At 36.9% G+C, this 25,021-nt stretch overlaps 1 protein-coding gene and 1 long non-coding RNA gene across 4 annotated transcripts in view; one reads left to right on the forward strand and one right to left on the reverse strand.

The window, feature by feature from the left end:
• Positions 1–1,875: 1,875 nt before the first annotated feature.
• LOC128201051 (uncharacterized) lies at positions 1,876–4,351 on the reverse strand. Its single transcript, XR_008253048.1, has 3 exons — positions 4,004–4,351; positions 3,252–3,354; positions 1,876–2,555 (listed from the first exon to the last, which is right to left on the reverse strand). It is a non-coding gene; the product is annotated as an uncharacterized LOC128201051 (long non-coding RNA).
• Positions 4,352–5,550: 1,199 nt separating this feature from the next.
• LOC113520451 (ecdysone-induced protein 78C) overlaps positions 5,551–25,021 on the forward strand; it is a 44,774-nt gene continuing 25,303 nt past the window's right edge. The window contains exons 1-2 of one of the 3 annotated variants that reach the window (XM_031911511.2): positions 5,551–5,922; positions 15,962–15,999. In XM_031911511.2, the coding sequence (XP_031767371.2) occupies positions 5,861–5,922; positions 15,962–15,999 (100 nt within the window). In that variant the 5' untranslated portion in view covers positions 5,551–5,860. Of the gene's footprint in view, positions 5,923–11,318; positions 11,387–15,961; positions 16,000–22,982; positions 23,226–25,021 lie in introns of those variants that run through there. The other 2 variants (XM_052896642.1, XM_031911510.2) reach the window with 2 other exon arrangements.

The following is a 25,021-nucleotide window of genomic DNA, read 5'->3' on the forward strand; positions in this document are numbered from 1 at the left end:
TTTTACTTAAGAATTGGTTTATCCTATTGCAATTTTATCGTAAATGGCGCTGTTTTGGAAGAGGAAAACTAGTTCCTCTAGCAATTAAGATGCATTAATACTTTAGCACGAATAATAAAAAAAGAAATATTACGTATTTATACGTAATATCTTTATGTATACCTCGATGTATGAGGTTGATCATAGAGGACTTATTTTCTTTTACCATCCATTGTTCACTTTTATCATCATCTACCTATGTATCACAAAATTAATAAATGAAACGAAATCTTTTTATTTTATAACATAGTATAATATAATATGTGGTTTAAAAAAATATAAAACAATTAAAAATAAATCTTTTTGGAATTGGCATGCGCGAGAAGACCGCGCGATGTAGTTGATGGTCAATCAAAAAGCATTATTTTAAAAGCGTGTTGTCAGGTAACCAAGTACAATTAAAATACTGTCAAGAAGCCTCGTCACACATGCAGAGTATATAAAAAAGACACCAGACACCAATATATTCACCAATAATTACAATAAAAATTGGTTGTTACCAGTCCGTATATATGACAACAACTTTTTCGCGGGAAACGTATGTGTCAAAAAGACGGTTGCCACAGGTTCATTTAATGCCAAATATCCCATTTACACCTGCTGATCTAGATAATTTTATATTAGTAGATATTTAAATATAGATACCTGCCGAAAGATGTAGGCAGGTACTTGTAAAAACGAACAACTTTTCATTTAAAAATATAATTTATTATATAATAAATTATTAGAATATATTATATGTAGGTATTAGCAAGAATTAGTTATTTAATTAGTTATGATTATTTGGTTACTTGAAAATACCTTGTTAAAATCTTACTAATATATTTATATGATACGTGTAGGTACGTTCTTGAAATAATACTCTATTTCTTAAATTGTTATTTTTTTTTTTACAAAATTATGAAATAAGTGTTAGATTCTTCCTGTACTGGTAGTCACTTGATCTAGTGGCCCCTTCAAGCGGGGAGCCTAGCCGAGACTAGCATTTTGCCCGCTCTGTCACTTTATTGTTATGCCACTGAATGAAATGTATTATTTTAAGTCCACTATATATTTAATAACACCGACTTTCTATTGTTTAAACACAAATAGATGTACAAAAGTCGATTGCTTGGGTACCTCTGTTCCATTCGTGATTCAACCGTGAAGCGGTTGTGTTTGGCTGTGTTTCGATTTAAAGGGTGGGATATATATATATATATATATATATATATATATATATATATATATATATATATATATATATATATATATATCACACCACAGACTAGAACTGTGAATGCAAGTCAAAAGGAGACAATAGATATGCGTGTCAATTTCGAATTTGGTAAACAATAATATAAACACTATAAATGTATTTTTTTGTATACAACTTAGAATGGCAAACAAGCTGACGGCCCACCTGATGGAAAGTGGTAACCGTCGCCTATAGACATGAGCAGTACCATGGACATAACAGAGTATACTGTTTCGCCCATGATACCCCCCATGCGTTGCCATTCCTGAGGACTCAGTTGTTCAACAACTCAACGTTTTTTTTTTAATGGATGACAATGGATAGGTGACCCCGCCTGCGCAAACGGTATAAGCTGGCGGGGTACATGTGAGGGATGGTAGGCGAGATGAAAAGGTCAGTTGGCCCACCGCAATGTAAACACTTGGAATTCATCACGATGGTTTCTAGGGGGGACTACGTGGAGGTCGACCTGATAGGGTATATTGCTAGCGATGGGACCCTACTCGCCGTATTTATCATAGGAAACATATTACATGATATTTTTAGAACTGATTTAAATCATTATTTTTGCATTCAAGAAATGTATTACCTTTTTTTTTTTCTTATTGCGGTGATAGTATAAATATCTATTTTACAAGTTGCTGCAAATTCGGAGAGAAGTACCTAAATTTCTCTTCAAATTTGCAGCAACTTGTAAATAATAAAATTGAATAAATAAATAGTGTTTTACCAAATTAGGAGTGCATGTGCACGAATGTTTTGGTGACCAGTCACCCATCCAACTAGATCGCGCTGTGTCTGGCTTGTCTAGCATTGTCTAGCCTTGACAATGTTATCGATCACAATAAAAAAGCGCCGCCGCCAGTCGCGGCGAAATTAATTATTTATAATTACTATAAAATATTTAAAGTAACTTTATACTAACAAGACCTTAAAATATTATTTAAATATAAAAAAATTTAGGTCATTGCCAACTGGTAGGGTAGCTAGGAGACTTGCTGCATTTCCACGCTTAATAGCTATCGAAATGCGTTGACAAAAGTATAGGGCAATCTTCTAATCGCCTAAAGTTTCCACCAGCCGGCGTGATATCTCTTTAAAAAGACTCATAGCCTCGGGGCTCCACGGGCCCAGAGTCTTGACTGAAAACGCCGCAAACATATATTCATTTCTAAGCGATGAATATTTACGGCGTTTGATGGTTTCCTGGTGTGTTGCGGCGGCACCAGCCCTCATGGATGTACTTGGAAGGTAAGACGGCGCCAGCGTATCGACGCAGCTGAAAATACCAAGGACATCCCGTCAGGTCTCTTGCCGTTGTCACGCATTAAACCAGGAGGTTCTAGGATGGTAGGCATGCTCGCGGTGGTAAAATCGCGTCGGAGAATGTCATTGATAGCTAAAAACTTTATAAAACATTAGTTCTATTGTGTGGGATGAATTCTAGGAGAGAAATATGAGAAATCCCGCGGTTGCACTTACTTGCACTTAGTTTTAATAACTTATCCTTATTTTAATTAGCTATCGGAAAAATAATACGAGTATAGTGAGTTTGAAAAAATAAATAGATCTAATATTTTTAATTTTCTTATAACAATAATAAAATTCTTATGCAGACTAAAAACAATAAACAGAATATTTTAAAATAATGCGCTCAAAAAAACCACTGTAAAAGTATTATATTACACAATTCTGTTGAGTTTAATCAAAATTTGGATATAATAAAATATGGAAGGCGTAGATATAATCAACAGATGGTTAGACAGGCATGATGTTATTCTAAAGTTTCCTTTTGCCACATTTTATTGACTGTACAGTCAGTATAAGCATGGTTTACGCCATTGCTTTGGCCGAAGGGGAAAGTACTTACATTCTCGTACGAGTGAGAGGAGCTCTGATGGATAGAAAATAAATTATAAAATAAGTTTTAAGACTTTACGTGCTACATAATGCAGTTCAGTTTTAATTAATATACTTGTGGTATGACTGTGCTGGTTCTAGCGTAGGATCGATGGTTTATCTCTTCTTTTTCTAAGAATGTCGTCGTAGGCGAATGGTCGTAAGATGACAGTAGTTTCCTGAAATTACATATACCTAATTTTGCCACTTCATCTGATTGCATGGCAGATACGCTCCCTGTAGCCTCCTAATTTCAATTCCAAGTACGAATTGTTTTTGGGAAGACAATATTCCGCCCTTAGGTGACGTTGGATTTATGTCTATGGAATTAAAGTTATACTAATGTTAAAAATTAATGAATACCTACATCGTAAGGTCTATATTTGGATTTTTTACACCACAAAGGTGGCAACAACCTCGTCTGATGGTAAACAGTCACTATAGCCTATGGACGCCTGCAACACTAAAAAACACCCTTTGTTAGGTGCGTGTTACCAACTGTGAAGAAACCTTAATATACTCTTTTTGAAGCACCCCATACTGTTGTCTCTAGAGATGACTTCGGCAGGGAGGGAGCTCATTCCACAGCTTGAGCGTTTGGGAGGAAAATTTCTTTGAAACTACATCGTACGTAACCATTTAGGTTCAAGCGTGTGAGGACGAATTCCCTGTCAAATTCCCTTCCTTTACTATATCCAGATCTGTAGTGTATTCAACACTGAATGGAGAATTGTTACATTAGAATATTGTGTAAGCTGTAGTTGTGAACATTTATGTTAAGCAATGAAATTAGAAGCTGTCTGGTTTCACGTTAAAAACAGGACTTACCTTGACCTTCTTCTATAATTTAAATTTTCGGTATTTTCGTTTGGTATAGGACAGTGATAGGCATATTTACTCGTACTATTCAATAAATGTGCCAATACCCTGTAGAATAATTATAGACTCCATCATATCAAAGCTTAAAGATATTCAGTAGCGTCGAGCCAGCCCTATAACTCGAAGATTTGTTATTAATAAAGAGGAAAATTTCCCCAGTGCCAATACCGTGTAGACGAGTGCACTTTTGGACTTATAATGAGCGTTGCAATAGTAGCTACAAACATTGTTTGTTTGTGAAATTGTCTACTAGGTCCTATTTTCTGTCTTACCTAGATAGTAAATCTCTCAGCTCGATTACCGTGACACGCGAATACAATACATAGATATGAGCGCTATCTACATGAAACGCATATACATACTTACAATGTACTATAAACACATTGACCTAGAAGGCAGGTGACAGAGGTTCTGCCCGTGAACCGGGAAGTAAGCCCAAGGTTAAACTGGCGCATGCTCATTTCGATACTCCCAACACACGGTATGACTTTTCACTTGCGTTTAATATTTTGATTTTAGGTTTTACTGGGTTTCCCATTAAATATTGAAAGAGGATGTATTCCCACTCACAAGTAAACTGGAATTTTGTAACTTTATGATTTATATCCATATTTCTATTTCTAGTTTTGTCAGTTGCATACCTTAGGCCCAAGCTACACATAAAGGTTGTAAAGCGTGGACGCGTCAGAGACGCGACGCCCCTTCAATTAACTTTCATACAAAGTGTTAAGAATCAATGCGTCCGTCGCAAAGGACACATAAAAAGACGAGGCGGAGATGCTACGCTCCGAAGTCTACACCCCGTTTGCCCTCTATTCCAAAACATACATAAGAGACGAAGGCCGCGGAACAGATAAACAGTCCAAGAGCTGGTGACAAAAATCGACGAGAGTTTTGTAATGGCTATAATTCGATATAATTTAGTATTAAGGGTCAGCTCAGTAAGTCAGTACTTACTTGTAACGTCATGTGGTAGAAAATTTGGTGGCGGCGCGCTTTGATGATGTTTCGTGTATCAACATCGCTGTAGTGACTATGTGTAATAATATCGTACGCACCTCCAAAATACAAAGAATTAAAAATACATGAGTAAAAATATTGACAAGGTTTCGATCGTCAAACACCCACATGTCTATATTGAGGTTAAACAATCGAACTTAATTAAATACAACGTTCCGTCCTCGTCTTAGGTCTTTTCTACGTATTTTGAGCATTCGTAAAATAGAAAAGTTTATAATATTTGTATGATTCACATGATTATTAATTTGAATTCAACTAATATACACTAAGGATACACTAAGGTGTACGTTCGAAAAATAAATTTGTAGAATGACTGTTAACGTAAATAATAGCTACTTATGTATAAGTATTTCTAAAGCCTTTTCACTATTCTTTGAACTGTGGTAAAAGTCCCAAGTCATAAGCGAAGGTTAATTAAAACAATATAAACGCTGGAGCAAAGTCATTCCGTGCGGACGTTGCCTTTTCCGAGCCTTAAGAGATTTCAGTCCGTAATACGGCTACCGACACCGGGTAGTGAGTGGCACGCTTCCCTTCCGTATCCAATGCCACGCGGCGGCAGCGCCCGTCCGAGCGCACCACCGCATCGCAGCGCTGCAGCCCACCCCTCGCCGGCTGCCCGGCCTCCATCATTGCTGCCGCCGTCGCCGCCGCCACCGCCGTTGTCATCTCCTACCGCGTCACCTCGCTGTTGCCGGAATGTGACATAAACATTGACTCGTAAACGAGCCTCGTGCGAACAACAAAACGACTTGTGATGAGAGTCTTGTTGACAACGAACCAGTGATGAGCTGCTCGGTGTTGGTGGAGGCCACGAGTTCTTCGAACGTCGAAGACGATCTCTATACGTAAGTATTTTGGAAATGCCACTATCTACTAAGTATACCTGTAAGAGTGTGTCGTATGGTTGTGATTTTATATTTTGTATTATTTGTCACTAAATGCGCCTATTTAATTGGTGTAGGTAATGGTCTGAAGCGTGAAATCAATAATCACATCAGCTGGGCTTCAGCGACCCTCGCTGCGACCTTGAATAACGGTCGTGTAGCTCTAGGCGTTTCGGTATCCTAATTCTGAATACGTAATCGGTGCCTACATGACTGCGTATGTTTTGCCGACGTTTCGATAGTGTCAATACATAATACGAGTAGTGCGATCGCGGGGAAGCAACCCGTCTGAGTCATTTATTGTCAGCGGCGTGTCAGCTCGTGTTGTTCTATAAAATCGATGGTGCCCTTGTGCACGGCCGCCACTCCGCTTTCGAAGGCCTCATGAAATGTTTATACTTGCGGGCCTGCGGTGATTATTATTAATATTTCACCGGCTGTCTACATTGTATTATATAAATGTTGTAGGTACATTCAATATGGTGAATATCTGACACCTATGTATCAATTAATAATTATATATTCCCAATGAATTATTATTCGTCTCATTGGTGCATTATTTGCTGATACTAGTCCAAAGAACTCTCTTAGTTTCCATTAACCGATTATGCTTTTCCTTTCATATTATTAATTTTAAGTTCATATTTTTATGCGCTTAGATGTGTGTATACTGTCTACTGTCCATAATATGTATATTAATTTAATACTTTTATTTCAATTAGTAAATACGTTTTTCTTTTACTTTTTTATGTAATCTGGAAAAGCAAAAAGCCCAACGGACCACCGGATTGACAGCGGTAAACGATATTAAGCTAAAGATAAATAGATTCTTCTAGCTCGTGCGCTACCAGTCCTGACGGACAATTGATTATACTCGTACACAGTTTATAATGTTTCATATCATTTTAATTGAAATTTTGATTTAATTGATTATTATCAGACTGCTTACGAAATATGTTTTAATAGTGCAAGTTTGTATTCGGTTTTTTTTTGCGTTTCCTGTAATCAGTAATGAACGGTTCAATAAATATCGATAGGTTTGTCGCTATAGTGATACATTACGAATTGGCGATTGTCTAAAATAATTAGTAATCAAAATCCTGAGAAAATTATTTAAAAAAATTGTGCTTTCATTTCTTTACCAGAGGCTCATATTGTGCGTAAGTTGTCAGCTTGACTACCTGTGCCGCCCAATAGCTGCGCTTGCATAGCTGTATTCGGTTTGAAAGGTGGAATATAGCTATGGTATTACGGGATATGACTATAGAAGTGTGACACCATAGTCTTCGAGAGTGGCAGCGCTTGAGGAGTGCCGTGGGCATCGCAAAGAATTGTGTGGTGCCTATAGGGGCGTACATACCTATCGGCGATGGCGACAACCATAAATTTTTTTTATGCAACTTTGAATGGTAGACAAGCTGACGGTCACCAAAGTGGTAACCGTCGTCTATAGTCATGAGTAGTACCATAAACATAATAAACATAACAAAGTACACTGTTTCGCTCATGATACTCTCCCCCTACCCCCTCTTGCGTTGCCATTCCGATGGACTCTGGTGTTATTCCTCTATACTCTGTAAATTCACTGCCATATCCCACCCTTCAAACCGAAACACAGCCATGCAAACACAACTGCTTTACGGTAGAAACACGAATGAGACATAGGTATCCAAGCAAACGATTTTTGTACAAAATCTCCCTCTGGTGAATATTGCTTTCATAGAAAACTTTGTCACGTTTATTATTTTGTTAATTTTCTCGAGAGCACATGGAAGCGAATATGATTGTATTGTGGAAAATCTTCGTTAACTAAAATCAATTTATTTCACATTAACGTCAATTTGACTGTTAATAGGTATCTTAGATACCTACAATGGTTATAGATACTATAATTCATTAATCCCCATTGTGTACGCCTACGTTCTTCAGTCACGAGGCGAAATATATCCTATTAGCTTAGTTCCCGTAGAAACAGGGAGAAGGGCGGGCTACTCACATTCCCATGTCACTCCTACTGACGCAAGCTTATCACGGCGGTGCGTTATGTTCGCTTAATTCACTATAAACGGAGGCCGAGCGTGAACCGCACTCGCTTACCAGGCACAGCACATCGTATTATTAATAAGAAATAATTTAATTTCTTTTTAACAAGTCTTGCCATTTACAAAGATATACGGTATTGACATATTTTGGTTGCTTTTGCTGAAACAATCAGAATACCCACGACTCTATAACCGATTGGTGTAGTCAGAGGCATTTGGCAATTGGTAATGTAATAGTGAGTGCTACACTCGACGTAATCTCTCTTCCCCAAACATATTTTAAATCGTAGCTGGTAGAGAGCAGTAGTAATATTTTCTCTACCTTATTGTTTTTCGCCAGATATTCTCGTTATGAATTTATATAGTTTTACCTTATCTATCCTCATGATTTAATTTGTACTGCAGTATTTAAAAACAAGACTTTTAACGATAGAGTTTTGCATGACGCATCTATAGAGTAAACAAAAATATACCCAGTCAGGTCGACCTCCACGCAGTCCCCCCTGGAAACCATCGTTTTGTATTACAGGTGTATTCATCACGATGGGCTAACTGACCTGTCTTTTCATTCTTACCTATTATCTCACTGGTGCTCCGTCAGCGTATATCTTTAGTGCAGGCGAGGTTATAATTCTTTGATCATCTATTAAAAAACACAGTGTTACTGTAGTATTTCCTCGTTCTAGCACGAATCAGTATTGTTTTGCTGCATCTGAAGAATTAAATCTGATATCTCAAGATGATAGGTGCCACAAATGGCAGAATATCTTCCATGTTGTCCGTGGGCTTCCTCTCTAGGCAACGATTAGCATTTTCCATTGGGTAGACCATTAGCTTCGTATTTTGTGGGTACCTACCAAAATATACCTAAGTACTTACTTACATACATATATAAATGTATCTTCACGTCATACTCTTTTTGATATTCTTATGTTTTATTTGGTGCGAGCGAATTTGTAAATATAATTGTGACCGCAGCCCGAGGTGTCCACTGGACACATAATGCATAAGTGATTTTCGTCAATTCACTTTACAATTCAAATACGCACTTCGCGGCCGAGTGGCGAGCCCTCTGTTCGGCGCTGGCGCTGGCGCTGGCGGTGTCGGTGTCAGTAAAACTCAAATATCGTGCAGCCGCCGCCCGGGCGCCCGCCCGGCCTTGACAGCACTGACTCCCCAGTAACCCACTGGCCGTGTTTATGTCACCAGATTATTTTCAATAAATAGACCCAAATACATATTGATCATAGTCCTCGGTTCTCTTCACTGAATCGCCGACATTGTGTGCATAATTCCAAGTGATTTTATACATTATGTACATTGTAATAGTTACATATGTACGCGCTACGTACGGAATGAATACGAAGCGTTAAATATTGTTTATCATATTACTTTACTTTTACTAGGAAGAAGTTGGGAACGCGCGATAAAGTAATATTGCTTATTGGCACAGTGTAATTGAATACGCAGATATCGAATTATGAACACAATACTTTTGCCATGGAAGTGGTATGCTGCGTCGACTTATTTCACCTATATTACGAGTATGTTACATATTGTCTGGACGGACTCTGGACGTAGTTTTAAATAACTCACTAGATACATTGGTGTTAGTGCGCGAAGAGTGCAGTGCTCTGACAAAAGTCGTTGCGTACCGCTCCACGGCAATCGCTCATTAATTCGGACGGCGGACAACGGTCGCGGGTTATGTCGCCGCCTGCTCACGTCCTGACGTCGGCACGGCAATAGGTAAGTGCAACGTTTCTGTACTGTACGTCATATTAGTTAAGATCGATTGGAATACATTGCGCGAGCATTACAAAGTGTTGGCGATGCACTTTATTATTTTTGCAACATTATTCACGTATCTATTGATTCCTGTACAGCAATTAAGAGAAAGATTTCTTAAAGTTAGAAATATTACTATACGGAGTGGTTTGCACCAGACATAATTGCGGATCTTCAATACAAAACAAACTGGCATTAATAATATACACTTATGTATAAGATGTTTCCTCAATACCGGTCTCAAATTAAACGTAAAATTAATTTGGCGTATGGAGAATATTTGAAGCGGTTACAAACACGATTTACAAGGAATCCAGGTTTTTTAGGTCGTAAATCAAAACTAAGCGTTCATCACGAAATTAGCTCCATGCGACTAAGAAATTTGTCGAATACTTATAATCGGATTATAGTGACAAACCCTCGCGGTTGATCTTGCAGGAGGCAAAGCGCGAGGCCGAGGATACGGTACGATACGCCTAGGGTCGATGTGGGCATTTTACAATTATCCAATGTACGTGTCGCTCTGTTGCATCAAAAACTTTAATTATAAGAAGGTCCAGACTTAGTAAGTTATACTGAGTCTATGGGTCCAGATAGTATTGCAGCTATTACCTACCTGTATATTATAAAAATCTGTGGAGATGTCCTTTAGACACCTCTTTTACATATCTTTAATCTTTTAAATAAAGGTCTTATATATATCCAGATACATGGAAAATCTATCGCATTATTCCCATTTAAAAAATTTAATAAACCTAACCATAGACTAGTGGTTATCCCGTCATCATGCCGTTTACAAAGGTATTTGAGAATGCATTACATCGTTGTCTTTACTGGCAAGTGAGCGCCCAGTTTCAAGATGCACCACATAGTTTTCATCCGGGTCGTAGTACGGACACTAATTTGTTGTCCTTCACGGATGCTGTGTTGAAGGGGATGGATGCAAGAGTGATGGACACAGTATATGTGACTTCCGCATGGTATTTCATACCGTCGATAACGATTTACTTTTAATGAAATTGGTCGCCTTTGGATTTTGTAATGGTATTAGATACTTATCGTAATAATTTATAATGGCAACCCACTACTTGTCACAAATTTTCCTGTCATGCGGTGTAATTAAAATGCTTTGTACTTTTTCTGTCTATAAGATAGACAGAAAAGAGTACAAAGCATTTTAATGATGTATGTTTCGTGGTCTCCCAATAAATAGTATTCAAATCGTCGCATTTTCCTTGTTGATAATTACACTAAGTAACCCGTGCAAGCACTCCGTCACAACAGGTTTACACCGCTGCTACTAGATTTTTGCTAGTTTCTTGCGCGATCGAAAATTGTGCGTCAAATTTGAGAGTGTAGAGTCAGAAACATAGTTTACATATTCGAGTATTAGTCAGGATAGCAATTTAGGGCCATTAGAGCTTATTGTAATGATAAATAACCTTTCTGAGACGACAGACGCTACCATTTGCTTATTATTTGTGGACGATTTAAAAATATTCACGACAATAGAACGTCTCTTGGATTGCAAACAGCTGCAGAATGATATTAACAAAATCGTCAGGTGGAGACGCGGTAACAAGTTATACTTCAATGTAAGTAAATGTCATATAATTAGATATAGCGGGCGCAGAATCTGATTTTATTTAATTATATATTAGAGGGTGCGGTAATGTCTCGCGTCACTAATTTCAGGATCTAGGAGATTGCCGGCTTAACATTCAGAAGTCATATTACAATAATGCAAATTCCGTAGTTTAGGTTTTGTTCTACGCCAGGCGCAGGCATATTTTTATTTTATTTATTTATGGCAACAAACAGTCATTTACAAAATAATTAACAACAATATACATTGCAGTTTTAGAACAATAGACCCAACAATGCTAATAACAGTAAATTAAAAACATAGAGATAATTATTTATGAAGTCCCATGGAAACACGCATGAAATTTAGCAACAAATCCAAGATACTAATATATATAAGTATCAAAGACGAAGAAAAAGAAAGAAGAAGCGCCGATTTAATTTCAACATACAAGTTTTTGAGTTTAAAAATATGAACAGATTCATAAAACGGATCTAATTAAAAAAAATCTCTATTGAAAGTGTCGGTGGAACGGTAAAGAAAGGAATTACATATATAGTTTTTACGTAAACGAGGGGGAACAAACAGAGCTAATCTACGTGAGGAGCGTGCGGGGAGCGGGGACACGAATATAAGCAGCAAAAGTTATTTTACTTAGGATTGTAGGGGAATCAATTAGATTATTTAAAATCTTATATAAACACATAATATCAAACATTTTACGTCTATTGTAAAGGGACAATAAGTTATATTTACTTAAGGCATCATTATAACACAATGCATCCTGGCCACTGCGATATCTCGAGGACTTTACAAATTTTTTCTGTACTTTTTCGATTATATTAATATGTATTTGATAATAAGGACTCCAGACTGTGCTACAAAAATATGAAGGTACAATAGCTGTTAGATCTTTAAAAAATGCGCTTGTAAGAAGCAGACTCGAAAGTAGCGCAATTTGGAATATCATGAACGTAAATACATCCAAATGAGTGAGAAAATACAAAATAAGTTTATTCGGTTTCTTTACATGACACAATACGGTGTGGACCCTTTATTCCGTCTCATATATCGTACCTTTTTTGTTTTGGGAATGATAGGCTATTATAGTCTGGAAGTAAGATGGAATGTCGTATTAGCGATGTACGTACTCAATGTCCTGAGCGGTATAAATTCCAACAAACAGACATTGCATTCGTTGTCACTCTCGACGTCGGTAAACTATATATTTAGAAGCCGCTGAACGGCTCTGCTCGAGGTGCCCTCTTCGTGCACTTCAGCAGTTCGCGCCAATCATCAGAGCGCTCTTCTACTTAACATGATTAGCGAAAATTGGAAAATCGATATATTTAATTGTTCAATGAAGAAGTTCACAGAAAGGTCATTATTTTATTATTCGGATGGTATGTAACATCAAAAATATATTTTAATATTATATCATTATGTATATAGGTATTATAAATGTTAAACGTTTTTGTATTAGGCTGTAACCTGTAATGACATCGTTGTTATAATTGAGTGAATAAATAAATACTAGTGGTCGCTCCGTGGTCGAAATCCGACCATAACATATATTGTAATAAATTAATTTATTATTGTTACGTTAGACATTCAGTAAGACTATAGACAAATGATATTAAAGGCAAACAATACTAATCTATTCTCAATTTGACCACAGACTTTAACAATAAACAAAAGAGAGAATATATGCGTGTGTGTGTGTGTGTGTGTGTGTGTGTGTGTGTGTGTATCGAATACATAATAGTATGCATAATGTCCTTTTTTTATTTATTTTTTATGCATAATTAAAAAAATAACATTCTGCATTCCTTATCTATATATACATAGATTTCATATAGGCTTTTGAAACATGGAAGCCACATGTGAAAACCAATATCTACGCCAAAATGGAAGCATCCGAATTCTAAATCCTTGAAATCGCAAACATGTTGCATCTTTGAAATTTTAAGGTAATAATGTTATCTGAACATGAACACCAGAGGGAGACTATGTACAGAAGTCGTTTGTTTGGCTACCTCTGTCCTATTCGTATTTCAACCGTAAAGCAGTTGTTTTTGCATGGCTATGTTTCGGTTTGAAGGATGGGATATGGCATAAATTTACAGGGTACAGAGGAATAATACTGAGTCCTCAGAAATGGCAATGCATGGGGGGTATCATGGGCGAAACAGTATACTCTTTTATGTCTATGGTACTGCTCATGTCTATAGGCGACGGTTACCACTTTCCTTCAGGGGGCCGTCAGCTTGTTTGCCATTCTAAATTGTATAAAAAAAAGAAACATTAATTTTCTTCCCATCTTGCATTCTATTACGTGGACCGCAGTAGAAAAGTAGATACCTGATGAACATCATCTAATCGAACTGTTGCCAAACGGAATATACATCAGCGGTGCTTACTTCGAAGCACTGAACATAAATGGTTGCGATTAGCACTTCTCACCCTTTTTGCAAATATTCTTGGAACTAAGAAGAATAAGGATTACACAATCGTCACTAATCAAGCGAATAGTACCCTGCCCAGTCACTTATATGGACCTGGTTATCATCCAACGAACCACGTCGACTTTGTGAAGCCTGCTACTTTGTCAGCTTGTCATTCGCTCGTAGCATAGGGCCCTGCCATCTTTCAGTATAAAGACTTTTTTTATGCCACTTGGAATGGCAACAAACTGATTACCCACCTGGTAAAAAATGGTCACAGTCGCCTATAGACATGAACAGTACTCTAAGAATAACAGAGTATACTATGTCATCAATGATACCCTTTATACGTTGCCATTCCTGAGGCAACTATGATATTATCCTGTTAATTCATTTGGCATACTGTAGCTACTGTATCCTATATGAATAGCTACGTAGCGAGATGGTATTATTAATAATTTCATATAATACACTCGAATGGCTTTCAGTCACGCCGACAAATTTTCCAAGAAATATATAATCCAGTTAAACCTACCGCGTGCCATCGATTTTCAAGTATTTGTAAACAACTCCACATCACAGAAGCTTTACGATTTCAGTTTTCTAAAGTTGATTTGCTTGTAGAGTACGAAGAGACTAGGCAAGTATTAGAACACTTGCCTACTCCCTTCCTATTCAAATTCAACATTGACGCTATATCAATAAAATGTCTCATTTATGACACAAAACATATTTAATAAGTTGCCTTTTGACATTCAAGTATTACCTCTGAATAAATTTAAAAAAGAGCTAATTAAATGGCTTTTGGACAAACTTTTTTATAGTATTAAGGAATATCTTGTATATTGAGCTTGACATTTTAATTATTTTACCACTACTATTGTCATTTTTCTATTTTATAATTTTATTGTATTAGTTATGTACAGATATAAGTGGCATGAAGTACTATAAACTAGACTTTTAATATGTAAGGACAATTTAAATAACATAATTGAATTATAATTTTGTTTTCCGCTTTTTTTTTTATAAAATGTAAAATATTTGCATGCCTACATCTCTTAAGGCAATTAAACAGGTGCCAAAATAATACCACGTGGCTTTTGTAATAATTTTAAAATGTTTAATGCAAATAAACTCATTTCATTTCATTTCAACAACTGCAAATACGGAAAGAACCTATAAAGCATAATGATTAAACTTAAGGCGCTTCATCGAATTCCTTCAAGTTTGAAGTTTCATAGTTTATTCCTAGAATGAAACAATTTTAAAGGTAGTTCTCTATACTATGGTTCTGTGGACTATAATTTTAAACACTGGCTACCTACTCCGGCTTCGCAAGGATGTACTGATGAATAACATGTGTCGTAATCTTACTTTTTTAAATCTATTTTTCTTTTTCCCTACAATTTTTAAATATATCCTTTCATATAGATCTTGTATCGATACAAACAAATAAAAAAAAATATAGAAATAAATGAAAAATTGTTAAAAAGGGATTTCAACAAATTTTAATAAATTAATAAATTAAAATATTACTAGTAATATGTATTGTGAAATACATTAAAATCCTTATATTCTCTATTTATTTATTTATTTTAGAGTTTTAAAGCATAGACTACAAAAAAAAAAGAATAATTACGATAATTACTCCTATTTCACAAATTTCTATCAATAGATCGAGTGGTCGACCTGGCATCTCGCAGGGGCCGAGTGTCGCCGGGCTGCGAATAAAAATTATCCTCCTTTGAATTTATTTAACCGTTTTTATTTTTTATAATCCTGCAGCAAACCTGTGTTGAATTTTTATTACATACCGCCTAAAATTTAGAACTATATACAACTTACAAAACCTAGAATAGAATCTAAACTTTGTCAAATTTTGTCAGTATTTCAATAAGGTTTTGTCAGTAATGATATTATATGAATCTGGAGGTTCCCAGAACATTGTTCTTATGACATTTTTGTTCAATTTTATAGGATTTAAAATACATATCGGATGTTTTTTAAATTGCAAATGCAGAATGAAGGTTGGTATTTAAATTCGGAGCTGTTTAAAAGTCATATTATTATCTTTGTGTTATCATATGTGACCACATTATGCACTTCTTATTTACTTATATGTAAAATGTTTTTGTTGACAGGTTCAAAGAAGAACCAGGTTCCCCGTCTGGCTTGTCAGGTATGTACACTGAATATTATCTTTGGTATTATACCTATTTATACTATTAGACATTTTGTACATAGATATATGCTAATTGGTACTTTTAGAATATGCGAAGTAGCAGTTAATAAGTTTATTGTCATTACATACTCTTGAACGAGGAATACACGAGTTACAGCACCTCCTCCTCATTCTTATCATCGCCACTGGTGTACTTAAGGTTATTTTCCAGGGTGAGACCAGACGAGTTTGGGGTGGGCACGGCCCACTTGGTCCTCCTTGAATACGCCTATGATCATAGCTCTTGCTTCGTTGTTTCGTTTTAAATGAGATATAACAGCGAAGTTACTGGATGTGGAGGAGGAGCAATGCATGAGGGGTATTGCGGATGTCACAGTATATCCTACCCTTTTCTGCTGTTCATTGTTCATGTCTATAGGCGGTATGTTTCACTTAATAAATACGAGTGGTATATAAGCTGTAGGCTTCGTTAGTCACTGCAATTTGGCGAGTCGTTAAAAAAGAGTTTATAAATAAACCGGATTTTATCCATCCATCTTATTCAATATAAAAACTATTTCCTAGATAATAATACTATTATTCTATCTTTGTTGACTTACTAATAAATATAAATGTGAAAGTTTGTAAAGTTTAAATAAAGAATGAAATTTGTTAAACAAACAGTAAACTGCTAGTTACAGTTGGTAAAATGGAATATTCTACGAATAAGTATAGTGTACTAGAACATTCTGCCACGAGGGTATTGTACTGAGGCATCGCGTGATCTAAACTCAATCCACTACCCCTCTATTCTTTGCACTCGTGCGCTTGCGTCGATGCAATTTCGCATGTTTCGTCTCATCAAATAAAAAAATCTGTCATGTTTGATTTGTACTTGCATACTGAGGGTTCTTATTATGCAATTAAATATTTTTACTTATTACGTTTCTTGTCCAAAATAATCATAGAGTAAAAAATATAGTTTTGAAATGTAAATAAACACTGGACGTTGTAGCACACGGCGGCGGAGGGTGAAGGGGAGGGGGGTGTCACGTGACGTTAGGGCAATTACATTGAGCAAAGGCAGGCGTTGGGTGACATTTTAATAGTAGGTAATATATTATTATCATAAAATATTTTGTTTAATTAGAATGTATCATTTTCGTGATCATCATTATTTTATTGGTTGGTTATTGGTCCTTTAACCGAGGAAGGATAGCCATATTTAAAGGACGTCCCAAGTAATGTGGCCGTTTTCTGCATAACTAGCTCCAATTTTTCTATGGGTTTGTGACCCGGCGACTTGTCACTCGCACCGTACTGTAATGCTGGGAAAATAATAACAATATTCTTGCCGTAATAAATTGTCATCAAAATTTAATTACTAAATTTTTTTTAATAATATGCGTGATATTATGATTTTTAAATAAATACTTTTTTTTTATAAAATCGCAAACAACTTTTGTTTTAAATCCATCTATTAATTATTAAAAAGTAGCTTTCTTTTTATAGACATATTTTATTAGGGTTTACTCTTACTATTGCAACTATGTCACCTTACAAGTTGATTTATTTGCAGTAATTAGTTATAATTAATATGTCTAGCTATCGAGGTAAACAACTCAACCCTTTTCTTCGTGTCAACAAAAAAATTTGAAAGTTCCTGATGGTGGGGATTAGAATGAAGTGAGTCGGTCCCTGTGCCCAGATGCGCCTAGGGTTACGCGCCTCTCAGTATCTACTGAGGAATATCCGTGTTAAATACAGATACACGGTCGGGTTCTTCTTTAATATTTTAGTACGGAACCCTAAGAATGTAACCGCTAATGGTTATCGTACGGACAGCTTGCAGATTCGCTTGTTAAAACAATAATAAATGAGTTTTTATGTTATGCAATTGTATTACTCTTTAATGATATGGATGATTGCCGAGCGCACCTGTCTACATGGAGTCACATATGTGATTCATAATAAAAGATTTAAATGTTTTACTGGTGCTTGAATATTAGATACATATAATATAATTATTTATTTATATTTAAACAAATATTTAGCTTTATGATCGGAATAATTTTCTATGTTTGTTACTGTCGATGCTCTATTTCAACAACCATGGAAACATGGAAACATGGAAAATTATATATATATGCAATAATATGCACGTATATTTTAAACCTACTTCGCAAACGGTGTATCGTAATAAAAGTTTCACCTATAGGAACATAATCATGAAAACCGCATAAAATTTTATTCAGTGGTTTTTGTGTAATACCGAAATAAACATACAGATAGACACATAGACAAAAATGTAAGCATTATCATTTTGGCTTCTTATGTTCTCATTAGTCAAGTAAGACTAGTCATAACATTTTTTTTTAAATATATATATCGAATCGAAATATAAATATATATATAAATATAGATATCGTTTAATTATATTTATTTATTTATTTATTAAATACAAAAAATTTACAACAGCGAGTACATTGGACCCCGCACTTGGAGAACCTGTATCGCGGGAGTCCATATGAGATTACCAAGACACGAGAGATTAGACAAGAGATTATAGTCTAAACTAATACCGATTTTAAATTCTCTCACCTATAGACTCTTATATTGTCATCGAGTGACATATGTCATATTTTATTTAAAAAGAACCATGTGAATACGGCGCGTAACGCTGCGCTGGACTCGTTTAAATCTTTTAGTGCGGAGTATTTACATGTTGATAATGAAGCACATTGTTCTTCGACATTAGTAGCGTTACCGTTTGATTTAGTCACTTGCATACGGAAACTGTGCTCTCGAGAGAATGAATAACTGTCCCTCTGTATATTTCGACTACATTCGCTGCGATCTAGTAGCCAGTAGAGAAATGCGCGACGGCCTTTCCTATCCATTACTAATTCTAAAGTTAATCTCGGTTATCAGCAAATCTTATGAGACAGCTCGTCCTCCCCGCTAATGGCGCTGCTTCGTAAAGCCTCCTCGGCTCCCACCGAGGCGAATTGGTCCATACCTCTATGTTCAGAGGCGACATTTTAAATTGCGAGCGAGAGAAAACACGTTAGATTAAATGTTAACACTGGCACGCAGCAGCGGTCGCGCTACTCTGCACTCTATGGTGGGCGGATTAAGGTCAGCACTGCTATACGAGATAGCTTCTAACAGCGATGCCGGGTTCGTTGACCCGCGCAGAGGTTTGCTTCCTGCGCAGACGTCCGTCGTGCAAGCAGCGTGGCTTTTTCACGACGTGCATCTCTTGTGACTTGCACGCGCGCAGCGCGCTTACATTTTTCTCTTATTAAATTTTACGACAGGTATTCCTAGGGGAAATATGGCGTAGCCGCTGCGATTTAATGGCAAAAAGTGGTAAATGTTTGTTCCGTGTCTGTCTGATTGTAAACGCTGTATGTTACAGCCGCAGGTGTATGTTCCATGTGACGGGACACTCGTACCGGCGTTTCGTGGTTCTCCGTATTGATTCTTGATTGACCCTTTTGTTCAATGTTATTTGACTCGTCCACGAAACGTACTAATAATGTGAACTTTTCATATTGAGTTTAAGAAATAAGTATTTAGAATAAACTAAGTTCTCAGATACATTATTGTAAATCTATCTATTATTATTGAACTTCTTGTTACATTAGTTACCTTTTGGTAACTATCATAGCCGCAGGGTGGCGCGCGCGACCGCCTCCCGGCAGGCGCACGCGCACACGACCTGCGTCACCCGTTCCCGATTACGATGCACTAATAAATTCTAATAGTTAGTCCAATTAGGAAAACTCTGCAACACATGTAGACATTTTAATAAACGTGTAATTTATTGGGATACTATTATTACTTGACTGCGGCGAAGCAAAAAGGAGTGTTATGATTTTGACCAGTATGTATGTATGTTCACATGTTCCCTCATAACTTCTAAACTGCTTATCATAATTTAACAAATGAGGTATCTCTGGAAGCGTTTTGAGCATCCGCCGATATGGTCATCATTATCATCATATCAGCTCATAACTGTCCACTGCTGAACATGAGCCATCCCCATAAGGGGAGTTTTGCCAGTAGTTGGCACGCTTGGCAGGCGGTAGGGCAACTGCAGTTAGGCTTTTAGAGATTTTTGAGAGGGACGTTGCTGATTATCCTTCGACCATTGAGTTCCCTTAGTCGCCTCTAGCTGCTATAATAATAATAGTAAAAAGTGCAAAGTAGGCTGCACCTCTCCACGCTACTCTGATAAATCAATAAAAAACTCACATGTATAAGTTGCGTCGCTTTGTCGCGCAAGAAGTGTATACAATATTATAGACCAAGATGACATTTAATGCAATAATTTTTGTCTGATACCAACACAAAGATACCGACAGACGAACAAAAATATATATTAAATACATTAAAATACAGGCGTACGTTGCTTATTGAACTCAGGATAAATATTCAATAGTTTTCATTCAATTTCACATGTAAATGTTGTCTTTTTTTAACTTTAAAACGCTGTGATTTTGCAATATTCAGGTTTCATTGCTTATTTTTTTTATGCAACTTAGAATGGCAAACAAGCTGACGGCCCACCTGATGGAAAGTGGCAACCGTCGCCTATAGACATGAGCAGTACCATGGACATAACAGAGTGTACTGTTTCGCCCATGACACCCCCCATGCGTTGCCATTCCTGAGGACTCAGGTGTTATTCCTCTGTACCCAGTAAATTTACTGCCATATCCCACCCTTCAAACCGAAACACAACTACTCGTATGCAAACGCAACTGCTTCCCGGTAGAAACACGAAAGGGACAGAGGTGGCCAAGCAAACGACTTTTGTACAGTCTCCCTTTGGTAAACAAAAAAAGAAATCTAAGTACATACAGTCTGTTTCATATTTATGATTTTATAATATTATACTACTGGTATTGTTATGTAGTGCCACTAAGAAATACACTGACCGGCGTGTATGAATGATTCTTTAATGTAATTTCTACGGAGTGAAGGACAATGCGAGCATCGCACGTAAACATCGCGCGCTGCATCGCGGCATCGCAGCACCGCGACGCTCAGCTGGCCAGCAGTCAGTATTGGCAAATTGCTTAATTTTTTGCAATTTTGAGTAAAAATTTTTGTATTCGCGAAATTTCGGAGAAATAAAGTAGTTGAAGAAAAATTAAATGAGTTAAAAATTATTTGTAAACCGTAAGATATGTCGTGAAGAAATCAGATGTAGAGAAGATTTTTTTTCATAGTTCGTGTAATGGTCGCATGGCAAAACGTTGTGAAAATCGACAGAACTTTGTGATTGTGTAAAAGGAACGAAGTCACGTCAGTTTGGGGAACAAAATTTGTGTATTATAGTAAAAATCCAAAATCACACCTGACAACCCTGGGCGAAGTGAAACCTTCATCTCTTGATTGAATTTCAAGCTTCAATTTGTAATTCTTATCCGCGGAGTGGTGAGTGACGCGGGCCGGGCCGCGCCGCGCCGCTCGCGCCCTGCCAATGTCTCGCCTGCAATATATTCCTATGTCACGTTTTGTTATTTTTATTTCCCCTTTGTTTCATTTCCACTGAGATTGCGCGAGCTGAGGTATCAGCTGAAAAGGAAACTTGCCGCCGCTATCCGGAATTATTTTTGGTCGATAGTTCGATCTAATTATATTTTCCATAGAATCGTGTTTATATTCTATTGAAGCCGTGTTCTGAGCGACAAATGTAACAAAATAAAATCAAATGTCCAATAATTGTGGACGACGACACCTTGTAATGTTCCATTGTAACTCCCCATGTTGAACTCATGAAACTGAAAATACAAGGGAGAATCCAAATATTTTTAAAAATGGGCCACTCCTTCCTTTCCTGTGGGTGTCGTAAGAGGCAACCAAGTGTAGCCAGTTAACGGCTGAAATGATATATATATTGTTACACTTCTATAATATGATCGTGATATTGTTATGTAAGATATTCATAAGATAGCGAACGGAAACCGCGATAAAAATTCAGTCAAGAATATTTAAATGACCCCAGATAATGGCTGCCAAATAGAAGCTGCTTCGGAAATCGGTCAAGTACAAATATACGATACGAGGTGTAGCCGACCACTCGATGCCAGCTGACGTTAATTGGCTACTGAATTATCTTCTGTACAAACTGTCGCAAGGCATCGTTTGGAGCCCGCCTTATTCTGGTAGTGCAAGAGAAGCGTGGGGTCCGAACGGAGCACCCGACCTTCCCCAGTTTTTAAAAGAAATATCAACCTGGAAATTCCACCATTGAATATTATCAAAAACTTTTAAGCAGGAAGGGGTGAAAGGTAGAGCGCAGGGTTGATTTTTGCACCTTAGCGCAGAATCTATTCAGAATTTGCGGCCGTCGCTTCATCTGGTGGGTACCTTGAATTACCCTCACATGTTGGGGGAAACTACTCGAGAAGTTTTCTTCTCAATTGTTCTGACTCTTTATTTCTTCATATTGTATTGGTTATTTTTTAATTTTCGAGGAATTCATATTTCTGTCATTGTGATAGATACAATATTCTATTATCAATGCACCTATTACTTTATAGTTTTGTTGCTTTAAGAGCCCTGTGACTAGTCCACATTAGCAAGTCCACCGTGGTGGATGGGTGTTGCGAAGACGGTCATCGACGGCTGCAAAAGACACCAACGCGATTGCGAGCGCGACGCAACTAATTCTACATCTGCCCACTCCTTTATATATAATCCTTACGCAGGAAAATAAAATTCGACGCTGATGGATATTTTATTTAACATGTATAACCGTACACGGCTTATGTCTTACTAAACTAACAGAAATAATTGTTATGTACATTTGTAATACAGCGCTTTCAAGTCACGCGTCAGCGATATGCATAAATACCTATCTAATTACATATACAAAAAGTCGTATACCGAATCCAAAAACTCTCACTGCTCCGCTTAGCGGGCGGCGCGAGCGCGGCGCGCGGGCGTCGCAGCTAGCGTCACTTTTTCGAAGCCTCAAGCTCGAGGAAAGCTCAGTGCTCGGCTCGTGGCGGACGCGAGCAGCCGAGGGACGCGGACGCGGACGCGGTCAGCCGGCGGACGACGGGCGCGGACGGACCTCGGACATGTGCGGAATATGGACGTGTGGAGCGGCCGCCCGCCCGCCTCGTGCGTACGCGCTCCACCGCCCCTGAACATCGAGCCCAGCGACCAGTTCACTCTCGCGTTCTTCGACACCAAGGAGGAAGCGCCGGCGCCGCCCAAACAAGGTGTGTTTTACCACTACACTATATTGACGAGTTCGAGTTGGTGACATTCTACAAACATTTAAAAGAAACGTAAGGTTCGTCGTTCGTCGTTCTAAGAGGAAGGGCCGTCCAAGAATTGTATTACGAAACAGCCTTAGGTAATCAGTGCACAGCAAGTATCTCTCAGGTTAGAAGGTTACATTTCCCGAGTTGAGAAGCTTTTACCGTTATATTACCGAAAAGAAATATGGTACTTCGATTAGATAGGTACTACCGGTTGCGACAGGGCTACTTCTAGAGACATCGCTTACTCAAATTAGTTGAGTTTAAGCGCTTCTTATATTATATTCTAGTTCTTATATTATTGTAATTTACTTTATAAATTTGCTGTGCTGTTTGTATTTTTGTACAATCCAGCCATTACTAATTCACGATACTGTATATTGATTACTTGCTATAATCAAATTTATATTCTTCGACCGTTGTGGTAAGTCTTCCTTTTGTTTATTTCTGCCTGCCCAAACGACGAGTTGCCGCTCAATGTTATGATTTTCCGCGTGTAGTGTTTCTCCGTTGTTTTGAGGAGGCTCGCAGTTTGTCTGATTTACAATAAATATTATATATTGGAAAAAGAATTAAAAGAAAGTTTCCACTATTTTCAGAAATATGATATATTGATATAATTTAGTTTGATAAGAATTAACATCTGAGCACAACCTTAACGATATGATATGAGCGAACACATAGATATCGCAACACAGTCAGCATTATAATTACAGAAACTTAAAACATTTAGACGAGATTAAAACACAATAATTTAACAGAAAAGTAACATTGGTAATTGTAACACTTTGCTTTACAACGGTCACGTGTTTGGACTAAAAAAATATTTGAGCATATCATAGTGAAGAAGATTGCAATGCTTTAATATTTTTAACATACAAATCTTTATAATTACGATGTTTTTCTAAAAAATAAAAATATTTATTGTAAAATATATATAAATTTTATAACGTGCCCTTAGAACTATCAGATAGTGGTATGCAATGTTTACGTATATTAGACGAAAATAATGAAGCATTTGCTATGAGCGTACTATCGGGTTTTATTTATTTCCTAACAGAACAATACACAGAATTTAGTCATAAGACGCTTTTTGAAATAATATCCATAATAGTGGTAACGCAGTAAGAAAACTATATACGGCTCAACTTTATGATAGTAGTATCGTCGTAGTAGATATCGTTCGTAACTGTGAACAAATGACAGTATTTATTATAATATTATTTGGCAAGTTTCGATTTTTTTTTACAATGCCAGAAATTTCCAGTTTAACTATATTTTCCAATTCATTATCAGAACAGCCTTTAGATCACGGCCTCCATTGTCATTGACTTTATTTATCTGTATCTACGTCTCAGACAATTCTAATAACAAGAATTGGTTCAAAAATTACAAAGTTTTCATTCGTGAAGTTAGATAAAAAATTATAATCGATTTTCGCAAGATTTAGTCTTATATTTTAACATATAAGTATATTTTTGTATGTAACTTTTTTAACTTATAATTTTAGTACTCCACAATTGAGATGACCCATTTAGTTTAACGGACACTTACGAACCCGGCACTTTCTCTCTTGACCTTATGATATAGATAAACGTGAAAAACATTACCCTCCGGGGAGTACAGCCCTTTAAGGTCATAGCCGTAAGTACTCGTGGACCCGTGGCTCAACTAAACAAATTTCAAATAAATCTTCTATTAAAATTACACATATTAGCGGACTAAAGTATATACTGTCCTATGCGTTTTTTATT

The sequence above is a fragment of the Galleria mellonella genome, unplaced genomic scaffold, assembly GCF_026898425.1.
Source record: "Galleria mellonella isolate WM207_F2 unplaced genomic scaffold, CSIRO_AGI_GalMel_v1 utg33, whole genome shotgun sequence".
Classification (NCBI taxonomy): domain Eukaryota; kingdom Metazoa; phylum Arthropoda; class Insecta; order Lepidoptera; family Pyralidae; genus Galleria; species Galleria mellonella.